Source organism: Canis lupus, chromosome 11 (assembly GCF_011100685.1).
Source record: "Canis lupus familiaris isolate Mischka breed German Shepherd chromosome 11, alternate assembly UU_Cfam_GSD_1.0, whole genome shotgun sequence".
NCBI classification, from domain to species: Eukaryota; Metazoa; Chordata; class Mammalia; order Carnivora; family Canidae; genus Canis; species Canis lupus.
In genome coordinates this window covers 65,752,698-65,776,800 of record NC_049232.1, presented here as the reverse complement: position 1 = coordinate 65,776,800, position 24,103 = coordinate 65,752,698, and the positions used below count along the sequence as shown (strand labels likewise).

General features: G+C 37.0%; 1 protein-coding gene across 2 annotated transcripts in view; it reads left to right on the top strand.

The window, feature by feature from the left end:
* Positions 1-24,103, top strand: part of SVEP1 (sushi, von Willebrand factor type A, EGF and pentraxin domain containing 1) — a 181,682-nt gene that overhangs the window by 78,674 nt on the left and 78,905 nt on the right. For both annotated transcript variants that reach the window (XM_038553086.1, XM_038553085.1), the window contains exons 9-18: positions 43-172; positions 3,550-3,657; positions 5,046-5,177; positions 5,778-5,972; positions 7,313-7,434; positions 9,264-9,372; positions 13,548-13,712; positions 14,248-14,481; positions 16,377-16,538; positions 18,732-18,893. In XM_038553086.1, coding sequence (XP_038409014.1) covers positions 43-172; positions 3,550-3,657; positions 5,046-5,177; positions 5,778-5,972; positions 7,313-7,434; positions 9,264-9,372; positions 13,548-13,712; positions 14,248-14,481; positions 16,377-16,538; positions 18,732-18,893 — 1,519 coding nt within the window. The remainder of the gene's footprint in view (positions 1-42; positions 173-3,549; positions 3,658-5,045; positions 5,178-5,777; positions 5,973-7,312; positions 7,435-9,263; positions 9,373-13,547; positions 13,713-14,247; positions 14,482-16,376; positions 16,539-18,731; positions 18,894-24,103) is intronic.

The following is a 24,103-nucleotide window of genomic DNA, read 5'->3' as shown; positions in this document are numbered from 1 at the left end:
CTATTAACTTTAACTTTCAAAATATCTATTTGTGCCTAAAAGGTATCAATCCATGTTCATCCAGCTTTCACCCCACCTTACCTTTTCCCGATTGGAGATGTTGCTATCACATATACAGCCATTGACCTATCCAACAACCAAGCCAGCTGCACTTTCCATGTCAAGGTTATTGGTAAGTCATAAAATTACTTGAGTAGGTTTGTGAAAATAATCCAGCACTCCAAGGGCTTTGCTACTCCTTTATCTTCAACACCTTCCTCCTGTTGATTGTCCCCGCTGGTCTTGAAGCCTGCTCAAGCCACTCCCTCTTTGAAACCTACATACTCTTTAAGTGTCACCATCTCTCTTTGATTTCTTCCAATAGGAGCCTTTTGAAGTTCCCAGGAGTTGCCATCTGTTTTGTCTCACAGGCCGTTTATCTCAGTCACTCAGCGTGTCTGGCTCTTGTTCCCTTCACTCACAGAAACTACTTTCAACAGGGTCATAGTGGTCTCTAGAGTTACTCCTACTGCACACTTCTTAGTTCTTATTTTACATAATCTTTCCATAGTGTTTTTTTTTAATTTTCTAAAAGATTTTTCATTAATTCATTTGAGAGAGAGAGAGGAAACAAGCAGAGGGGAGGGGGGGTAGACTCCCCACTGAGCAGGGAGCCCGATGCAGGAGCTCCATCCCAGGACTCGGGATCCTGACCTGAGCTGAAGGCAGACACTTAACTGATTGAGCCACCCAGGTGCCCCTAGATTTTACATTGTTAACCACACTCTCCTTATCTGATACCGGTCTTTCTTGGTTCTTCAACACATTGTTCTCATTTCTCCTTGTTTATCTCTTTCCTACATAGCTTCTCTTCCTCAGATCATCTTGTGGATCATCCCCAGGGCTCCAGCCTAGTCCTCTTTGTCTTTCTTTCTATAGTGTTCCCAGTGTTTTAGTTAACTGACAACTTTCAGATTTCTGTCTCAAGCTTAGATCTCTTTTCTGAAATTCAAACCAATATATAGAACTGCCTACTGAGCTTTCCGTGGAGCTGTCTTACACTGGGAATAACCAATGTATTACAATAACCCAATGATGGAAGATCATCCTTGTGTATTTCTCACTCATGCCTTATCTATTTCTCAGCTCAGAAAATGGCACAGCCAACCCCCTGTCCACCATGCAAAAACCTGGAACTCATCCTTGACTCCTCTCCTTCCATCACTAGCATCCAATTAGTTATCCAGGTCTGCTGGTTTCATCTACTTATTGTCCCTGAAATCTGCCCCAGTCTCTTCATCCTTACAACCACTGCTGTACATCAGTCTTTTCAGGGGGAAGGGAGCCCACTGATTTGCTGTTCTATCTTCCAATTTGTCTTCGTATGTTCAATCAATTCAGTAGATATTCAGCAAATACCAGATACCCACCACTAAGATATAATACATGGAGAAATAGGATATGTAGCAAGCAGTCTGTAGTGTGGTCAAGAGCACAGACTCTGAGCCCAATCTGAGTCCACATCTAGCTCTACCCCTTAAAGGCAGTGTGACAAGTAGCCACCCTGTGCCTCAGATTCTTTATCCAAAAATAGAATTAATAAACATCTTACATCATTGGGTTGTTGTGAGGGTTTTAGTTAGTTAAAATTCATGAACCACTTGAACTGGTGCCGGACGCACATTCAGATCTATGTAAACATATTGACATTTTGCTACATTCATCTCATATTTTAATATGTCTGTTTAAAAATCCAACACATTAAATTCATTTTGTGTTAAGAATTTTACATAACTTCTCGAAGTAACTAATGTATATCAGACTTGCTCCTTACCCTAGAAATTACAGGTATTGGTAAAAGTAGGTAAAAAGAAATGCAAATAAAAAACCAGTCTAATTCATTTCATAGTACTTAGGGTTTTTTCACTGCTTTTTCAGTGTTGTTTTAAACATGAACTTTGCCAGTCATATGGAAAATATGCTGGATTTGTTTATGGTACTGTGATTTTAAACATGGAAGTGTGGTTCAAGCGTTTGCCAAGTTTTAATTTTTCACAATGAAGTGTCAATGCAGTGAAATGTAAAATGTGTACTCAAGTGTCTAGCTAGACACTAGGAGAATTTTCAGCTTATGAAAGAGAGATGATATGAGAAAGAAGAGAAAGTGGGAGAAGGTGAGAGGGAGACAAGGAGAGAGGGAGGAGGGAAAGAGAGAGACAGAGAAAATATTCTAAAGCCTACATTTTCTTATTTCCTCTGATGACAGGGTGTGGATGTCTTACTGATGATAAAGGGGAGGAAGCAGGAATGCTTTTGCTTAGCATTCCAGGGAATGCTGCCTCCCTTGCTTTGAAATAGGCTTTTTCCTCTCTTTCGGAGACAGTGCCTCTGCTAGTACCTCCCATTCTTTTGACAGTAATTGACTGAGTCTTAGTGCTCTTGTGTACGTGCAGTTCAACTTTAAAATGTTTGTCTAGAATCAGGTAAGTTTAGAAAATCTTGAAAACACCTTTTTGCAATTTCTTTTGGAAAAATAGTAAACCCTGCCAGATTGGTCAGTTTAACTATGAATTGACTTGATTCAGCATTTTTCAAGTACATAGACCTCCAATGAACATTTCTTAATTTTTTTCTTTATTCAACAACCTTTTTCTAAGCATGTGTTATGGACCTGGTGCTGTGCTCTGCCGTGGAAAGCTCACTGTAAGCAAGAGAGGCTTCGGCACTGGTCCACTGAGTTTATGGCCTAGGAAAGTAGTAAACCAAAGGCGACTGCACTAATGAAGTGACAAACATGAAGAAAAAAGACGTAGCATAAAAACAGAAATTTATATATTCTCACAGATACAGCTCATTTAATTTCCAAGTACGTGTTTTCATGTATCATGGTTAGAAATACCCTGGTCTTAATCCTGTGATTGCAGTCTTCTAGCTTAATGACCTCAGATAAGCCCCTTAAATTTACATAGTCTGAGATTTGGTCATTTCACTCCTTCTGCTTCTCTGGGAAGGTTCATTTCACTTCCTGGTTGATCAGTACAACTACTATGGGTAGGATGGCCATCACATCCAGAATTGCCTTTTTAAAATCTTTCATTTTAAAGATTTATTTATTTATATATTTTGGTGGAGAGAGAGAGAGCGAGAGAGTGCAATTGGGAGGGAGAGAGAGAATGTCAAGCAGACTCTGCGCTGAACACGGAACCTGGCAGGGGCTTAATCTTATGACTCTGAGATCATGACCTGAGCCAAAACCAAGAGTTGGATGCTCAACCAACTAAGCCACCCGGGCACCCCCAGAATTGCCTTTTACACAGCTGTGCTCAGGGTGATTTTAGGAACCTAGTATTTCTTCTTCAACAGGCAGAGAGCAACCTAATAAGAATCCGCTCTTTCTTTTGCCTTGAGACCAGGAATAAAACAGATCTCATTGTCCAAAAGGCTCCAGGGCCAGCCTAACAAGGTCAAGGTTTTCTGCTAGCACAAGCAGACTTCAGTTCTCTTGTGCACACCCCCTCATTATTTTTGAGTATCAGTTGTGACTTCTTTCTCTGCTTTCTTGTTTTTCAGATGTAGAACCACCTAGCATAGACTGGTGCAGATCCCCACCTCCGATGCAGGTCTCAGAGAAGGAGCATTCTGCAACATGGGATGAGCCTCAGTTCTCAGACAACTCAGGTGCGGACACAAGGATTTTATGGTCAGCATGGTTAACACTGAATTTTATTTCATTTTTAAATGCTTTTTAAATGGATAAAAGAAATGAAAAGCAAATTACGTCTTATCTAAATGGAATGAATAATCATATAAGGTAATATATGTTTTAATGCTAGGATAATTATATATAATTTAATATCATTAATCCTACCTACCCGTAGAGTTCCCTTCATTCAGTATCCAATGCACATTTATTAAACCTATACTAGTTGTCGTACTTGAAGATTTCTAATAAATTCATTGAGTCTCTAAGCGTACATTGTCCTGAAGGCATAAACTATTCATTTTATTAATATCATTAGTACAGTTCTATGTATTCATATTCATTCCTTAAGCATGTGCCCCTCAAATTAGAAAAGTTCATAGGGAAGCAGAAAAAAATGAGTAGATACAGTTGAAGTTCATGTTAAAAGTCTCACTAAAACCCAGTAAGCAACAATAGGAAAATGCGAGTTAAATAAATTTCTTAATTAAATTTCCAATATTGGTGATTAGGGCAGAAGGGATAATTGGGTAATGGGCATTAAGAAGGGCACTTGATGTAATGAACACTGGATATTATATGCAAGTGATAAATCACTGAATTCTACCTCTGAAACTAATAATATAGTATATGTTAACTAAATTGAGTTTTTTAAAAATTTTCCAATATTCCAATAGACTGGCCTATTCAAGGAAAATCATTTATTTAGCAAGAATGTCTTAATCTTTTTTTTTTTGCTTTAATCTTTTTTTAAAAATATTTTATTTATTTATTTATTTGAGAGAGAGAGACAGCACAAGTCGGTGTGGGGAGGGGCAGAGGGAGAAGGAGAAGCAGATTCCCCGCTGAGCAGGGAGCTCGATGGAGGGCTCTATCCCTACAGGATTGAAGACCCCAGGATCATGACCTAAACCAAAGGCAGACGCTTAACTGACAGCCATGTAGACACCTCAAGAATGTCTTAATCTAATGAGGTTTTTTAGTCTTTTTTTTTTTAAGATTTTATTTATTCATGAGAGACACAGGGAGAGAGGCAGAGACATAGGCAGAGGGAGAAGCAGGCTCCCTATGGGGAGCCTGATGTGGGACTCAATCTCAAGACCCCAGGATCATGACCGGAGCCGAAGGCAGACCCTCAACCACTGAGCCACCCAGGTGCCTCGAGGTTTTTGAGTCTTATACTTCTATTTTGTAGTATAAATATTACATCTTTTATTTTTTTTTTTTACTGGTGACCAAATCAACACAAATTGAATGCCCAGCTGGTTTGTATAAATAGAAGATGAAAATTCAAATCAAATAAACAAACTGGTAAAGTGACTGCAGACTAGTCACCCCAAAACTACGTCCCCTCTTTCCTTTCCAGGGGCCGTGTTACTCATCACCAGGAGCCACTCACCAGGAGAACTTTTCCCTCATGGAGAGACTATAGTGCGATATACAGCCACTGACCCCTCGGGCAATAACAGGAGCTGTGACATCCACATTGTCATAAAAGGTATTTTCTTCATAAAGTTCCAGAAATCTAGTTGACATTTTTATATGTAATTTCTGTATTTTGTGAAAATAAATGGACTGTGTGCAATAGATTCATTAAGTTTGAATACTGACAGATCTTATTTACATTTCCAGTTGTCATTGCTTCACTCTGTGATACATAGAACTATTTTCTTCAAGGGTAGTCTTTAATTAACATTTCATTAACATCTTCACCAAAGGTACACAATGTTATTGTCATAATTCTCTTTTGGGTAACTGAGGAGACAGGTTCTGAAATTGTACTTGCTACATAATGCTATCTAGTTTATACTCTTCTTATAGAAATGCCACCAGTAACAACCCCAAGTCAGAGATAAATTAGCATTTGTAAAATATGCACAGCCTCTGACCACACATTGGTACAGCTTTTCAGCTGCGCCCACCTAGGAACAAAGAAGGATATGTTGTCATGTTCCCATACTAAGGATTTGTGAGGAAGTTTTTCCTGGAATACTGGTAGACAGGAGGAGTCCTCTTCAAAATTCAGCTTAGATTCATAGAATTTAATTAATATTGTTTATACCACCATATGTAAATAGTACAATTTTTTTTAATGCAGGTTCTCCCTGTGAAGTTCCATTTACACCCGTAAATGGGGATTTTATATGTACTCAAGATAGCGCCGGAGTTAACTGCACGTTAAGTTGCCTGGAGGGTTACGATTTCACAGAAGGGTCTACTGAGAAGTATTACTGTGCTTATGAAGATGGTATCTGGAACCCACCATATTCCACTGAATGGCCAGACTGTGCTAGTATGTTTTCTTTCTTTCTGGGCTCCTTTCATATATGTGAGTGTGTGTTTGGGTGAGTGTACGTTTCTGAGCATGTAAGAGGAAAATTGCCTTTTTATAGGAATTGGGTTTAATTAGTGAAAAATGATGCCATGAGAGGAACCTGGCTGGCTCAGTTAGGAGAGCACACAACACTTGAACTTTGGGTCATGAGTTTGAGGTCCACATTCGGCATTGAGCTTATTGTTTTAAAAACTGGTGCCATGAATTTGAAATGTCTATGAGTAAGAGAAATGTTCAGCCTCTGATTTAAAATGTTAGCCCGTCAAAGTCTGGTTATGGATTGGATTGCAACAGGACAAGATTCAGTTTAAGGCAAACCCATCTTGGTCCTCTCCTTGTTATTTACCAGAAATAGAGACTTGCCAGCATGTTCTTGATCTGTAAACTTGAACTTACAGTCTCATAGTCCGCAAAAGAGCTGTATTTAAAGTAAGATCCATAATATGTGATGGAATGAAAGATGAGTCACAATCTCTTTAGGTCTGATTTAGATTTAGAACTATTCTATAATCTTAAATATATGTATTTTTATAAAAATAGCCAATATCTCTGTCTAGTGTAAGTAAATATTCTTTGGAATGAATCTTTGATTCAGTACCATAGATTGAGTTTAAATACCAACTTCTTGGAAAAAGTAAAGCCCAATTGAGCTATTTCCACCCCCCCGCCAAATGTGGGGAGTAATTAAAAGTTCTACAGTATCACTCACCTTTATCACAGATTTAGACAGTAGGATTTTAATGTTGATGCTCTTAGGACTCATTGTCTCAGAATATTATGGGACATCTTGCTAAGTCTAACCATGCAAGTTTTTGATCCAAGGAGAAATTCTCTATGAAAATTACACTTTCAAGGACTATGATTGTACATCATATTTAGAAATTTTTCAATGTATATTGGCTAAAAATATAATAAAAACATATATGATACAAATTTATGTAAACATAAAAGATATCTTTGACCCAGGCAAGACTTTTCAAAACTTTCCAGAAATATAATTTAAAAATTTTCAAGTCGCTTTTTCCCTTAAATGCTCATTTTCTTAATGTGATTGCAAGCTAAGGAATAATAAAGCAAACCTCATCACTGGGTAACTGGGTACAGTGCTGCTTGGCTCATCATGGTTTATTGTGATCAATTAATGCCTAGAAACTTTTTTCAACTGTCTCTTGTTTTTAAAGGAATCCCACAGATCATTTTAGAATCAAAGTACTAAGTTACAGTTACTCCAAAGACAATTAAATCTTTGTGTTGAAAAATCTTAACCAACTGAAGCTGTTTTCTCTAACATTTTCCAGTAAAACGTTTTGCAAACCATGGGTTCAAATCCTTTGAGATGCTGTACAAAGCAACTCGTTGTGATGATACAGATCTGTTGAAGAAGTTTTCCGAAGCATTTGAGACTACCCTGGGGAAAATGGTATGTCAGGAGTATTGTTTGTCATATTTTAACAATACTGAGCTTTTCATAGCCTCTCATAGTTACCTATAACTGGAATTCTGTGTCCTGATGATTTCCTGCCCCCTGTAATCCAAACTTGCTCCTAATATTTAGAATTACCCATAGGTTTTGGACTTCTGGAATGAATTATAAGTGAATCTTTATTAAAACATTTTGAATTTTTTATAACATTCTGAGTCAGAAAGCTAGAGAAGCGTGGGGTCCATGTGGTTTGAAAATATCTGCTTTGTTATTTTAAGTATGACAAAAATGCCATTGTAGACTGTATTTGTTTTATGATGAGATAATTGAACATTGTGAGGATTTTCTCTTTCATGCATTTTTGTTTAGGATTCTTTTACTGTTTACAGGAAAGCAAAATGATGTATTTAACTGTGTTGAGCATCTCGAAGAAAATGTGTTATATACATATTTGTATCCCTAACAGAGTAGGCAGCTTAGTTTTTTGGATAGGTTCTAAGAGTAGATTTGATGTACAGTATGAGAGAAAGAGGGGAGTCAAGGAGGCAGTGTACACAGAGACACAGATGCTGGAGTGGGTATACATGGTGGTGGAAGTGTGTCAGAGGATCTTTCCTGACTTCTATTTGCTCAGTGGAAAAAGATGCAGAGTGATCAGCTGGGAGAGTAAGGATGGGGAGGAGTTGTTGAGGTTTAGAAAGAGAGTTGATGGTATAAAATAATTTTCTAGGACAGCACAGATGAATGTGCTAAAGAAAGGTGGTAGGATTGGCAGGAAGCAGGATTGTGGAGAAAACAAAGCACTTAGTTTAACTAGGGTTATGCGTTCTGCAGACAATCATCGGAGGATGGGGCCCATCAGGGAGTGATTTCTGGTGATGAGCCATAGAATCTAAGATAGATAAATAAGAAGGTGAAGACATCAGGCTGAGAGACAGTGAAGAGATGATAGGGTCAATGGATTATAAATCTGATGACGTCAAGGACTTCCAAGAGTACAAGAGGATGCCGTTACTGGTAATGAGGAGGTCTGAGGGTATGATCATGAGAGCAAGGGACAAAGTAAGGCTGAAATACTAGAGGAGAAGGGGAAAAGGAAATGAGAAGGCATGGTGATGGAAGGAAGGATTAGCTGGATCTTGGATATAGAAATCACCAGTTATAACAGCAAGTTACTGGATGTTCTTGGAATGAGGGGGTGATGCAGAATGGAGAAAGGCTGTAGGCAGCTGCCACAAGGAGAGGCTGTCTACTATACCACGAGTTTAAGGATTGTGAGGCTCTAAGGAGGGGTGAGGGAGTGTAATCTGGAAACAGCAGGCAAGAGTGAGGAAGACACTTCTTCCGCCTCCATGCCCATGTTTGAGAAAACTGAAAAGTGAGGTGTCATTGAGAACTAAGGTGAAGGGACCATAAATAGAGGTGAAAAAAATAACAGGGGATTCACTGATGACTGTTGAGTTTCAGAGGGCAGAGGAAGATTCTAAGGACTTAGAGATGAGTGGGAGATAGAGCCAGATAAAGGGACCTAAGGACCCATATGGGGTGAAAATTTGGAGATAAGAGATATGCCAGGAGTCCTGGGCTTCTGGTGATCTGTGACCTACACAGAGAAAAGCCATGAAACTAATCCTGATGGTCCATGAGCAGCAGAGCCTCTAGGGGAGGACATGGAGAAAGGACGGGAGTCTGTCCAGGAGCAAGCAGACCTGTGGTTCTCTCCTCCCTCCTGTGGAGAGAAATGTGAAGTCTAGCTGAATAAAGGGCTTATCCAGACCACACAGATATGTGATTGACGTTTCACGCTCTTCATTTTTCATTTGCAGGTCCCATCATTTTGTAGTGATGCTGATGACATTGACTGCAGATTGGAGGACCTGACCAAAAAATATTGCCTCGAATACAATTATGACTATGAAAACGGCTTTGCAATTGGTAATAAAGTTATACAGTGTCAGTAGTTTGCAAGAGTGATCCACAGTATAACATAATTTCAGAAGAGTGGGGCAAACTAGACAAATTAACTTTTTTTTAAACCAAAACTCTTGAGATGATAAAAACTAAGAAAAATAAGTCACATTATGATGGTGAAATTTCAATATGTATATGATATCTTAGATTAGTACTAAAGCAATTTTTATATGGCATTCAATTTAAATTGCAACTAAGTCATTGATTTAAAATAGTCACACATTTAAAATATTCAGATTTCTTACCCAGAATGTGTTAAGACTCAACCTATTCAAGTCTGATATACCTTCTAAATCTATTCTCATGTTTTCTCTATATTATCTTTGAGCATTATTATTCAAGTTATTCCTAAGTATGACATGTGATTTGTATGCTGGTGTAGCTGGCCATTTAGCTAATTGCCTTAATATTTCTGGAAGATTTCAGTAGTCACTCTTGGTTCTTTCATTAGTAAAATCATCAAACTTTCCAGTAATTATATTTCTCATTTTTGTTGCATTATTATAAAACTGTCAAACACTTCCAGAATAATGTTTTTAAAAATAATAATGATGGGGTGCCTGGGTGGCTCAGTCACTTAAGCGTCCGACCCTTGATTTTAGTTTAGGTCATAATCTCACAGTTGTGAGATTGAGCCCTGTGTTGTGCTCTATGCTGAGTATGGAGCCTGCTTAAGATTCTCTCTCTCTTACCCTTTGTCCCTCCCCCTCTTCCCTTTTCTTCTCAAAAAAAAAAAAAAAGAAAAGAAAAGAAAAAGCAATAACAAAAAGTATCATGGTTTAACACATGGACTCTAAGACCAACTTTTTATGTTCAAATTCTGGCTTTACCACCTATTAGCTCTGAGGTCTTTAGCAAGTTCATACTCTGTACCTCAGGTTCCTCACCTATAAAATGGATGTTATATAAAAGTACTGTACTCATAGGGCCATTCTCAGGATTAAATGAATAAGTACAAGTACACATAAAGTCCTTGGAAGGCTATCTGAGACAATATTAATTGACATTACAGCAGACATCCTTTTTTGTTTCTGACACTAATCATATGTGTAATATTTTTAGTGACTTAACATTTAGATTGATGTTGACATTTTCTTTACACTTTTTAAATTTTAAAAATATCATTTTTGAGTATATATATTTATGCAAAAATTTGAAAAAATGCTAAAACCTAAAGAATGAAATCAAGATAATCCACAGTTCCGTAAAAAATTTGGTTAATATACTAGTATATGTATTACTATATGCTCATTAACATACATACATATAACTATACACACATATGTATATATGGCCATACACACATATGTATATATGGCCATACTATTTTCTAAACTTGAATTTTTAAAAATAAATAAATAAATAAATAAATAAATAAATAAATAAATAAATAAATAAACTTGAATTTTTACCTAATATTATATTGAGGACATTTTTCTGTCACTAAATATTATGCTTCAGTTTTAATGGCCACATATTTAATCAGTTTTATGTAAACAATTTCCTACTGGTAAGCTTTGCTATTTTTCCCATTTTTAACTATTATGTAAAACTTCTCAGTGAAGATTTTGGACATTAAAGTTTTAGAAGAACATGAAGTGGCATTGGCAATAGAGTTGGCAGTGGCATGACTCTTCTGTCACACATGACACAGGTTTCACCTCCCAGATTATTGAGGCAGATTATTAAGGGTATAAGGATACACCTAGAGGGAGCCAGGTGTCATCATATGGCTTTGAAATGAGTGATATTTGTCATCTAATAAGGATAAAGTGGCAGTTTCCTAGAATCATATGTGGACAATATGGTACAATTGATCCTAAGAGATAAGCCTTTCTCCTTGAATATCTTTACAGTAGAAAGTCACAAGATTAGCATAATATTTCTAAAAACACCTTGGCAAATCATAATGTATGAAAACCAAAGGGCCAATAAATATATTAAAATGGTTTGACATCATAATAGTCATGCAATTCAAATTAAAACTAAAATGAGGGCAGCTCAGGTGGCTCAATGGTTTAGCGCTGCCTTCAGCCCAGGGTGTGATCCTGGAGACCCAGGATCGAGTCCCACATCAGGCTTCCTGCATGGAGCCTGCTTCTCCCTCTGCCTGTGTCTCTGCCTCTCTCTCTCTGTCTCTGTCTCTCATGAATAAATAAATAAAATCTTAAAAAAAAAACTAAAACAAGATGCTGTTTTTGATCTGTCAGATTAACAAATTCAAGTAAGAATCATAATACCCAAAACTGGTAAGGATATAAGGGAAAAAAAATCATATGCATATATTGTATACAGGGGAGAAACTGGAGGGCAATTGACAATATATATCAAAAAGATTAAAAATATTCAAACCCAGAAATCTACTTCTAAGAATATTTCTCAGTATAAAAATCATGCCAGTGTGCAAATAGGTACTACATTTCATAAATTCTAAGATGTACATTTTTCATTTGGACATCTCTAAGATTGGAATGTATCTTCTCATTGATGGTGCCTTATATTTTATGAAATCCTCTATGCAGAAGGATGTTCTAGATTTTTGAAATAACCTAAAAGTCTGAAAATAGGAACCTGGTTAGTTTGTGGTATAGCCATAAAAGAGAATATTATGAAGCCATTTGATACAGAAATGCCATAATATATTATTGAGAAAATTAGAAAAATTTTACTAAATAAAATACACAGAGTGTAATCATTTTTTGAAGATATGGTATGTTTATTTCTACTCTAGTGATTCATGCATCTATGTATGCATAAACATATGTGTGTGTTTATATATTCATAAAATAAAATCTTGCCTAATATGTTCTAGTCATTATTTCTATATGGTAGAATTATAGGTAATCAAAAAAAATTTTTGACTTTGCTCATCCATTTTTCTATAATGGCTACATAATATTTGTAGAAAAGATGTTTAAATGAAAATCAAAAATATTTATCCTAGGTAATTTTATCCTAGGCCAAAGACATAAACTAGACACACAAAAAAATTTAAACAGCTTATTTTATTTAAAACTCTATTTTAAATTTTATTTAAAAATTTTTAAACAGTTTATTTAGGTAGACAGGCCTGTATAAATATAATTTGATATTTAAAGCATATAACCAAGCAACAACAATATACCCAGACCAATATTAGTATCACTTACTGAGGTTTTAGAAGGAGTCAAATACTGAATTAGATGGTTAGTATACATTGTCTCAGTTATCCCCCAAACCTGTGAAGTAAGAATAATGATCTCAATTTATAAATGAAGAAACTGAAGTTCAGAGAGGTGAAAGTAACTGTACTAGCATTGTACACCCTTATCTCCTACATCCAGAAGCCACAATCTGAATCTATGCAGATGGTGACCACGATGACACTTGGGGCATCTGAAGAATCTCACATATCTGTGTGATATAGTCCACTGTGGCTACATGCACACTTAGCTTACATGTTACCTTTAGAAACTGCCTCCACCTTTAAAGATTTATTTATCTGTTGAGAGAGAGCATGAACAGGAGGGGCAGAGGGAGAAGGAGAGAGAATCTCAAGCAGACTCCACGACCAAGTGGGGCTTGATCTTATGACCCTGAGATCACAACTCTGAGATCAAGACCTGAGCCAAACCAAGAGTCTGTTGCTTAACTGAATGCACCACCATTGCTTAACTGAATGTCCCCACCGTTAAAAAATGATGCAGTATCTTGAATAATCTTCACAAAAGGAAACCTGTTCATTTGCATTAAGTTTATAAATCTGATACTATAATTTTTTAGAAAAGAATGGAGCCAACCCTGGTGGAAAATAGAGATTGATTAAAATTCTGCACCCACATCCTATTTACCTCTAAAGCTAAGGTAATTTTAGCTATTAACTCAAAGATAAGAATGGCTTAAATGCCTAGGTGGCTCCATAGGAACTTTTCTTTCTTCTTCTTGTGCAATTCATTGGTAATCTAAATCTAAAATGAAGTGCCTAAAAATTACAATATAAGATTATAGGTGAAAAATGAGATTCTGGATGAATCCCTGTATGCAGCACATTATGGACGATTTAAGAAATAGGAACAATTTGACTTGTGGCTTACCATTAGAACCTAAGTGCTGATAAAGAGGCAACTGTAGAATCTTGTTTTTCTGCCCCAACTGTCCAGGACCTGGTGGTTGGGGCGCAGCTAATAGGCTGGATTACTCTTATGATGATTTCTTGGACTCCGTGCAAGAAACACCCACAGGTGCCGGCAAAGCCAGATCTTCACGAATTAAAAGAAATGCCCCATTATCTGACCACAAAATTAAGTTAATTTTTAACATCACAGGTAAGGAGAGACTGTTTGGAAAAACAATATTATGTGACATTCTTGGTGGGAAACCTATTTTGCAAAGTTTCCATTTGTTATCATCCTTAGGAAATAATCCTGGAACTGAAAATTAGGGAGAGCCCAATCACCTAAGTTTCGTCATTTTTTTGCAATTTAATATCACAGATGTATTTTATGATTCTCGCAGCAACAAGCATCCTGCTTTGTACTCCTCTTGGCATGACGAACTAAGGCATGTTTTTAAAAAGCAAGAATTTACAGAAATTTAACATGCTGTAAGGAAGAACTTCACAAAAAAGGTGATGTAGATCCAGCATATGAGGGAAGGATTAAAACAAATTGCATTGTTCTTAAGATTATCCATATACTAGTTGCTCAGTAAGTAGTGGTTGAGTTTGAGTTTGTTTTGCCCAGAAGATTTTTAATATGCCATCTTTCTTTGGTTAAAAAACAAACAAAGAAAAAAAAACTACAGTTTCCTGAAACACCATGTGTGTGTGTTATGTTTTATTTCGTCTTGTTTTTATCTCAGCTAGTGTGCCATTACCCGATGAAAGGAATGATACCCTTGAGCTGGAAAATCAACAGCGACTCATTAAGACTTTGGAAACCATTACAAATCAACTGAAAAGGACCCTCAGTCAGGAGCCCATGTATTCCTTTCAGCTTGCATCTGAGATGCTTGTAGCCGACAGCAATTCGTTAGAGACAGAAAAGGCTTTCCTTTTCTGCAGACCAGGCTCGGTGCTGAGAGGGCGTATGTGTGGTAAGACTTTTCCCTGCAATAAAAAATATCTGGCTCGTAGTGGGTCAAGCGAGATGAGTAGAGCCTCTTTGCAACTACCCAGGGGTATTGAAATGAAACATTTTGCAATTGTTGTGTGGTTTTTGTTCTTATTATTTTGTCTCAGGCCTCTAAGTAACCACCAATTATTCAGGACAAGAAAACTATCTCAGGTAAGGGACTCAGATCTTAGTTTTCCTTATAGATCTCTAGAGCTCATAACTTTTAGCAGCATCTCCAATAAAAATAATGACTACGTTTTGACCACTTCCATAGGCTGGCTGAGCATCTCTCGTGTTTAATTGTTTTAGCAACTCCATGAAGTGCTATTACAATTAAGCCCATTTTACAGATGGCAAAACTGAAGTCAGAGAGGCTAGGAAGTTACCCATTAAGACAGTAAGTGGTATAGCTAAGATTTCCACCTGAGTAGCCACTGCCAAATTCACCAGCATAAAATCAACCCTTTTAAAGTGTACCGATCAGTGGTATTTAGCACATTCATGATACAGTGTTGTTCAGCCATCACCGCTACCAAGACATTTTCATCACCTCCAAAGGAGCCCCACCCCAATAACCATTAAGCAGCCACTCCTTATCCTCCTTACACACAGCCCCTTACCTTTTAACCCAGACTACCACAATCTGGATCACTTCCAGCCTGTTTCCTAAATATGTCATTGCTTATAGATAGGGAAGATTCCTCTCCCCAAACTCTGAACACTCAGCTGAACCAGATGACATGAGCCTGGCGTTAACCTCTCTGTAGGCATGGGATCTTGCCTCCTGTTCAGGAAATCCTTCCTCAACAGTTCTTACTGTTTTTCCCAGAGCTCAGTTGGGTGATAAATTCAGCCCAATGAAAGCACATTGAAATGGTCGTTCTGAACCAGTTCGTGTTTCCTCCCTACCTTGTGAGTAAAAATTAGAAATCACCTTGGTCAGTGTTCTGCATTTCTCGGTATGGTCTTCAAAGCACCTGTGTCAGCATCACCTGAAGTGCTTATCAAAATGCATCTTGACTCAGGCCCCATCTCAGAACTAATATATGTGGCACTTTGGGGACAGAGCCTTGGAATCTGAATTTTTAGTAAGTTCCCAGGTAATTCTTATACACATTATCATCAGAACCATCTGGGTGCTAATTTCAAGTATCCTCTCTTTACAAATACTAACTTTGCTAGCAGCCTTTTCGTGGGGTTAGCATTCCACTCTGGTCTCAGAAATCCTGAGTCACTTCGAGCCTGCCAAGTAGTAGACCAAAACCTCCAAGGAAGGGAGGTCCTAAAATTGGCCTGTTTCCTCGGGATCCTGGAGTCTGAGGATGTCTCAGACTTGCCTTCACTGGACAGGAATTCCTATAAACAGAGACAAGAGTCTACTTAACTCACCCGGCTTAGTCCCACAACTTTTGCCTGGTTTTGTTTCTAGAAATGATGCCGTAATAGACAAGCTGTCACTTTCATAAGGGGAACCATTCAGAGGAACAGCTAAGAAAGTGTTTTTCATATCTTGAAGCTTCAAATTAACCTAAATGTTCACTGTTTTATTCTTTCCTTACAGCAGCCTTCCCTTTGTTAGCTGTGTGTTTCCCAGGATGATCTGGTTTAACCCACACTTTAAAGCTCCTATCACACAAGCCCTAAGCTTGGTCGATAAGAATTTGCATTTTCTTAAAAAAAAAAAATCTACTGTCGGTTTTCTAGGAATACATTTCTGGAAGGTTTATCTTGTGAGTAAACCCCTGACAGTAAGATTTAATGCATAAACAATAGTACTTGGAAGCATGCTTTATTATTTTCATGCCTTAGGATAAAGGAACCCAAATGTGTTCCAGTTCTACAGCTTACTATGTCTCCTGTTTGTTTTCTTTTCAGTCAATTGCCCTTTGGGAACCTATTATTCTCTGGAGCATTCCGCCTGTGAAAGCTGCTTGATCGGATACTATCAAGATGAAGAAGGACAACTCGAGTGCAAACTCTGTCCAGCTGGGACTTACACCGAGTATCTTCATTCAAGAAGCAGCTCAGAATGCAAAGGTAATGGCTCAATGCACAGGTTGACCAGAAGCCTGAATTTTATCTTCAGTTACGAAGTCTAAATGGCAAAGAGGATGAAATAAGAGCATTACTACAAGCAATTTCGTTCACTTATTATTTTTTCTTTTAACTTTAAATTAGTATCTTAATGTTTCTCTCACTTTAAAGAAGTCTGTTTTTTTTCCCTTTGGAATATTCTGCTGCTCTAAGTGAGACTCCACTGTCCATAATTCTAATCCATATTTAAAAAAAAGATTTATGTATTTATTTTAGAGAGGGAGAGAGAGAGAGAGCACGCATAAGCAGGAGGGGCAGAGGGAGAGAAAGAATCTCAAGCAGACTCCATGCTGAGCGCAGAGCCTGATGCTCGATCCCATGACCCAGAGATCACGTCCTGAGCAGAAATCACGAGTCAGACGCTTAACTCACAGTGCCACCCGTGTGCCTTAGTTCTAATCCACATTTATCAGTTAACTCAGATTTTTTTTTTTTTACTGGATTTCAAATTAATTGGTGGAAAGGACTTTCATAACACTTAGCAATTAGAAACTTGCTTTTTCTTAGAATAATATTTGATACAATGAGATCAACTCTCCATTTACTTGGAAATTAATAACCATAGGTACATATGCATGTATTCTTGCTACTAAAATACCCAATGTTTTCAAAAACATTTTATTGTCATTTTTATTTTTTTATTTTTATTTTTTCTTATTTTTTATTTTTATTTTTTCTTATTTTTTAATTGAAATTAGATTTGCCAACATATAACACCCAGTGCTCATCCCATCAAGTACCCTCCTCAGTGCCCGTCACCCAACTACCCCATCTCCCCGCCCGCCTCCCCTTCCACTACTCCTTGTTCATTTCCCAGAGTTAGGAGTCTCTCATGTTTTCTCTCCGTCTCTGATTTTTCCCACTCAGTTCCCTTCCTTTCCCTTATAATTCTTTTCACTATTTCTTATATTCCCTATGTGAGTGAAACCATATGATGATTGTCCTTCTCCGAATAAACATTTCTGATGGAAACATTTTCTTTCGTGATTAAGGTCACAATAAGATGCACCTGAGGGGTGCCTGGCTGGCTCAGTCAGTAGAGCATGTGACTCTTCATCTCGGCGTCATGAGTTCAAACCCCAAAAAGGGTGTAGAGATGACTTTAATAAACAAACAAAAAACAAACAAACTTAAAAAAAAAAAAAGAGATGCACCTAAAAGAAGGAATTTCAGAACTGTGCCCCTTGCTGTTGTTACAAATGCAGGTATGACTGCTTAATGACAAATATAAACTTGGGAACTGTGCTAAGTGATTAAAAGTGCACTGAAAATGTTAGCAATGCTGCAAATGAGAATCATTTGCAGGGGAGAACAGGGGTGGAAGGAAAGGGTAGTGTACTGGGGATTGAGGATTCTGGCCCTAGTCCTGCTCTCCCACAAAACCACCGCTATGAATCCTAGAAAGTTGCTTAAAATCCCTGGGCCTCATGCTAAGACTACTTTTACTTTCTACTCCACCAGCCCTCAGATGAGGTCTGTAGGTAGAAGGAGGACAGGAGAGGGCCAATTGTTAGAGCAACAAAACTTATGAGGCTCTAGCCCAGTTTGAGGTTTGGTTTCTCTCGCTCCAGAGAATAGTATACGAGCTGAGAACTTATACAAGAACAAGTTTTCCTGTGTATAACTTGTTCTTTTGACTGTACTTTCTGAGATGAGATTTCTAACCTCATTAAAAACCATTTATTGGTGGGCACTTGGGTGGCTCAGTCAGTGAAACATCTGCCTTCGGCTCAATTCATGATCCCTGGGTCCTGGGATCGAGCCCTGCATTGGGCTCCCAGGAGCCTGCTTTTTCCTCTCCCCTTACCCCTGCTCATGCTCCCTCTTGCTATCTCTCTCTCTCAAATAAAATCTTAAAAAAAAAAATCCCCATTTATTAGCATTTTCTGTGTGATAAAAAAAGTAACTGGAGTAAAGAAAGCAACTGGTAATAAAGAAAGTAAATGAAAATCAGCCTAAATGTTATTAGTACAGGAAAGCATAGGGCGATCTAAAATACAATCTATATACTTGGAATTCTTTGTGTCACTCACTGTGTCCTGAATAATTGAATTACGGAAAACCCTATCTTATCCAGTGCAAGTTTTGTATAGCTTAATGGCATCATTCTTAACCATATTACATTTTTCTTTTCAGCTAAGTGCAAACCAGGCACCTACTCATCAAATGGGCTTGAAACGTGTGAATCGTGTCCTCTGGGCAGTTATCAGCCAGCATTTGGTTCCCAGAGCTGCCTCTTGTGTCCAGAAAACACTTCATCTGTGAAAAGAGGAGCCGTGGACATTTCTGCTTGTGGAGGTTATCAAAGCCTTAGACACTGATACTTCTTCAAACCTAATAGGTTCTATGCATGGCGGAGTGGAATATTTTCAGCAAAACCATATGTCTACTCTATGCAAAGAATGTAAATAACTGTCTCTTCATGGAAAGTTTCCATGTATTCAGCCAGTAAATACTTAAGTATAAACACCCTCAATATAAACACTATGCTAGTGCCTTTAGGAACACACAAAAAGTACAAGACTTGGTCCTAGTATTCAACATTAATAAACATGTGGCTTCATTATATGCTAGGAATACTTCTCATCTAGGAACTGAGTCTCCTCCTTTCTAAAGTGAGGTCCTGTCTCATGTCCCTTGAAACTCTAAAAAGACACTTTATGAATTACGATATTTCATCTTCTACAGTTTGGAGGTTTTTGTGAGTGATTATCCACTCCACTCTGACTGTACTTTGGAATCATCTGCACATTGACGTCAGCATTTTTAAAATACTGAAGGCCGATCTCCACTCCCAGATATTCTGACTTAACTGGTCTGGTTTTCTTTTTAAGGTTCCCCACCCCAGTGATTCTAAAGTAACAGGAAAAGTTGAGTATGACTAGTTTTGGATCTCAAAGGTCAGCATGAAGGGTTTAAAAACACAGATTGCCAGGCCCCACCCCCTAGAATTTCTAAGTCAGCAGTTCTGATGTGGGACCTGAGAATTTGTATTTCTAAGTAGTTCAGAAGAGATGCTGCTCCTACTTGGTCCAGGGACCATTTGGTACAAATCACAATGGAAATGGAAAGATTAGAGTTCCAATTTTCAAATATTTCTAACATCCCTACCAAGTACAGTTTTCCAGCATGGTAAAGGTGCTGGAAGGTGTCAACAAAACAAAAATATGAAAACTTAAAATGGCCATGAAACTGGGACTAAGAGTCAAGGTCATTCTGCTGCCAGGAACTCCAAACTCCACGTACTCTGCAAAGTCAATGGAACTTGACTAAAAATAAAAAGTTGTTGGCCTACCTCTGCTACATCACTGAGAAAAGAACAAACATGCTGGCTGAAACATGACTTTTTTAAAAATTACATATCTTCCTCTTTCACTACACCCTTATTAAAAAATCTAAGGTCTACCTATGCCCATCTGAAAACTTAAAAACTGTTCCCTTATTGAATAGTGATGTTTTTAAGAAACCAATCTGTTAGCTCTCCATTTCTCCTAAGACACACACACACACACACACACACACACACACACATACATATACACGGCCTCACTGTACCCCAGGCATTTATACCTCTGCATATAGTTAGAAACAAATTCCCAGAAAACAACTGTATAGGACATTTTTGTTGTGGGGAGAGGGGAGTACATTGCATTTTGGGAGATGTAGTCCTCAAAGTTAGTGTAGCAGAGAGAAAATGAGGAAGCACACTATGCTTACAGATTTTTACATACTCCACCTGTTTAAATTATCTCAACATATTAGGATCACAGTAGATAAAGTCTCTTAGACCTGAGGAATCGGGCAAGCAGTAGTCATCAACCTGATGTTTCACTAAAGAGAAAAGAATTTAACCAGGACCTGGTTGCAACTCATAAACCATGTCTGTTGTGTAATACCAGCTTTGAGGTTTTTTTTTTAATTATTATTAAAAGGCAAATAAGGCCCCACATTATGGTTGAAATAGATCTACTAGACACTCTTTTATTTTGTCAATATACAAATGAATTTTGGAAGAAAGTCTGCAGTGAAAAATTCTTTCTTTCTCTTTCTCTCCCTCCAACCACAAAAGTAACTAGGATTTTTACAGTAAAACCAATTCATATTTGATGTTTTTTCCCTTTAGCTTTCCAATGAAGCCTTGAGGTTTGTTTAATACCAATTATTCCAATTAAGTAATTATAATTCCCAGAAAGTCTCTAGATTTCTGGTAACTGCTGTATTTCTCCTAATATATTCCCAGCACAAGTTTAACCACATTTGCTTGTCATGAGTGAGTTGGGAACAGCAGCACTCAGCACTCTGTCCTGTGGTGTTAAATAAATACCATTTTACTTTAAACTTACACGTGTGTTTCTAAAACAGTCCCCCATATATATTTTTCTTAGTTTTAAACTTCTTCCTTCCTTCTTTATTTTTTTTTCTTTCTGTAGTGATTTATTTTTATGTGTATGTTTATGGTTTATTTCACTTTTTACTAAAGTATCACTTTTTGCATTCTTTAGCATGTTGAACTTAAAATATAATCAACACAGCTATTATATTTAAGCATATTCCTATATTAAAGTAATATATTTTCCATGTATTTCGTTTTTATCACTACTTAGGATATTAAATATCCATAGGTTCATGGTTACAAACTCAAGAGTCTGAAATTTTTCTTTTTTTAAAATTTAATTAATTAATTTATTTTTTTTAGAGAGATGAGGGAAGGGCAGAGGGAGAGAGAGAATCCCTAAGCAGACTCCCTGCTGAGCATGGAGCCTGATGTGGGGCTTGATCCCACAACCCTGAGACCATGACCCTGAGACCACGACCTGAGCCAAAATCCAGAGTCAGACGCTTAATCGACTGTGTCACCCAGGGACTCTTGAAATCTTTCATTTTTAAAAAATGACTTTTATCTGAGGAATAAGTCTTGCAAATGATTTTTTTTTTTTTTTTTTTTTTTTTTTTGGTGATGGTGTTGTTTCCATATGGTCCTATAGAAAAAGAAAGATTATTGCAGAGACAGGATGATATTTCTTACCCTTACCCTATAGGACAAAGTTAAAAGGAGGCTTAGGATGAGAGTTTCTGACCTTTGAATTTGTCTTAGGAAACCCATTTAAAAGGCAAAATTCACTTGACTCCAGGGCTATATGTGTTACCCTTAACACCATCGAGGAGCAGACGTGTGAGATTACATTTTCCCAGTCATTTCAAGGCACTCTTTTTAATTCTATTTTAATATCACTTTTGGCATACTTAGATTTTCTCTTTCTCTCTCTCTGTCCAATATGAGAGGTCAAAAGGATTTTGTCCCATTTTTCTTGACTCAGAAATCACAGTTTGGCCAAGATTCAAAATGAAACTTTCTCCTCTCTCTTCTTAGGAATTAGACCATCAGGAACTCCCTCTGTATATGTGCATGTGTGTGTACTTAATGCTGTATTATATACTACAGATAATGCCATTATTATGCATGTGTGTTATATTTACACTTATATACACTATATGTACATTTATATATTTACTGCATACATATATTTACTATCTGTATACATAAATAATACATTAAGTACTGATTGTCCACCCCTAGAAAGTATATTTCTGATGACAACCATCTGCCTTTGACATGTAAGATAAACTAATTTTTACATGAAAATTTATATTTTATATATCAAAAGACAAAATATAGACATCACAACAGTATGTTCTCTAATGAGCTTTCTGATTTTTAATCAAGATTTTATTATTACATATTAGTATAATTTTTGACATTCTGTCAGTTTCTGGGGCATTGTCTTTTTCTTTTTGAGGATAAGGTTGTGCTGAAAAAAATGGTGCAAAATAGTTCAATTCATCATAGATCTTGGTTTCACTGACAGAATTTACATTTTTGCCCTATCATACACACTCATAGATATTCTCTCAAACAGAAGTTTCATAACTTTGCCAGTAGAAGATCTTTGCTTCTAATTAACTCCTTTAATTAGCTATCTGGAGCTAATTACCTTTTCCAAATAGGTAATCATTTTTTTGAAACTTGAGATTCAGAAAACCCATTTTAAACTCAGCAGCTTTGTAATATGTTTGTGCAAAGCCCTGTCTGGAACTCTGAGGTCTAGCAACAAAGAATAGATTAATTTATTCTTGGTGAAGCAAAGATACTTATAGTTTACAGTTTTGGGGGTGTCTGAGTGGCTAGATCCATTAAGTGTCTGCCTTCCGCTCAGGTCATGATCTCAGGGTCCTGGGATCAAGCCACACGTTGTCGGGCTCCTTGCTCAGCAGGGAGTCTGCTTCCCCCTCTCCCTCTGCTTGTGCTCACTCTCTCTTTCAAATAAATAAAATATTTTTTAATGCTTAAAAAGTTTTAATATAACAAATATTTTTGTTATAACAAGTATCTTGTTTATCACAGGTATAACAAGTATCTTGTTTCACCAAGATACTTATTAAGTTTTAAGATAACAAATGTAGATGGAAGAAATAAGTTTTTCTAAATAAGCATTAATATCTATTGATATCTTCAGCCATCTCTTGATTTGATTCCTGACTTTTTGTCAGTGGGTATGTAAAAGAGCAATTTTGCAAAAGATGTGGCTGGCTGTTTTTCTTAAAAACTTTGATCTAAACATCTTGAGATTACCACAAATGCTTTATTGTTTATTTAATGTTTATTGTCATATTAAAAAAAAAAGACATGACATTACTTGGAGTATCCTGCTCCCTGGAGTTGAGTGCATTTCTAAATTTTTCAACCATATTGCTAATTATTTCTGCTGTACTAATTTTTATTAACAAAAACCCAAAGTCTGCGTGATAAATGTGCAGAGATTCCCAAATAGCTACTTCCTTGTGTTCTATCTTCTATATTTAAATGTAAAAGACAAGTCTTAATAGTTTTAGTGGTTTTCTCAGTTTGTAATGGTTTAAGGCCTCCTGCGGATGACCCCAGTTCATGCAAATAAAGAACATGCTCCGCCTGACTTACTTCATCTTTGGATCACAAACTAAAATCCCAACCTAAAGATTTAGTCATGACTGGTTTGCTCCAGTGTCCCTCTGGTAGATGCAGCCAAAATTTACTGAAGAAAATGCAGGTTCATATTATGTTCAAAGCTGTTTCTTATTTAGTTAATATTCCACCAACTATTAGCAAGAGAATTTCAGATTTGGTTAAATGATAGTATTCAACTGGTTGTTGTTTATAAAAAGCACATTTAACACAAAGTGACATTAAAAGGTTTGAAAGTTCAAAAAAAAAGAAAAGCCCTCTTCTGCAGAAGGGACGGCTACACAGAAGAAATAAAAATTTCTGATAAACATGAAAAAGACCCTTAATTTATCATTGAAATGCAAATTGAAATAACAGTGCAATTCCATTTTCACTTTCAAATTGGAAAAAAATGTTTAAATGATCATTATCAGTGATGAGGAGTATGAAGCAAGAGGAATTCCATACATTACTAATGGGGCTGGAAGTTAGAACTATTTTTTCTTGCAGATTTGACATTATATATTAA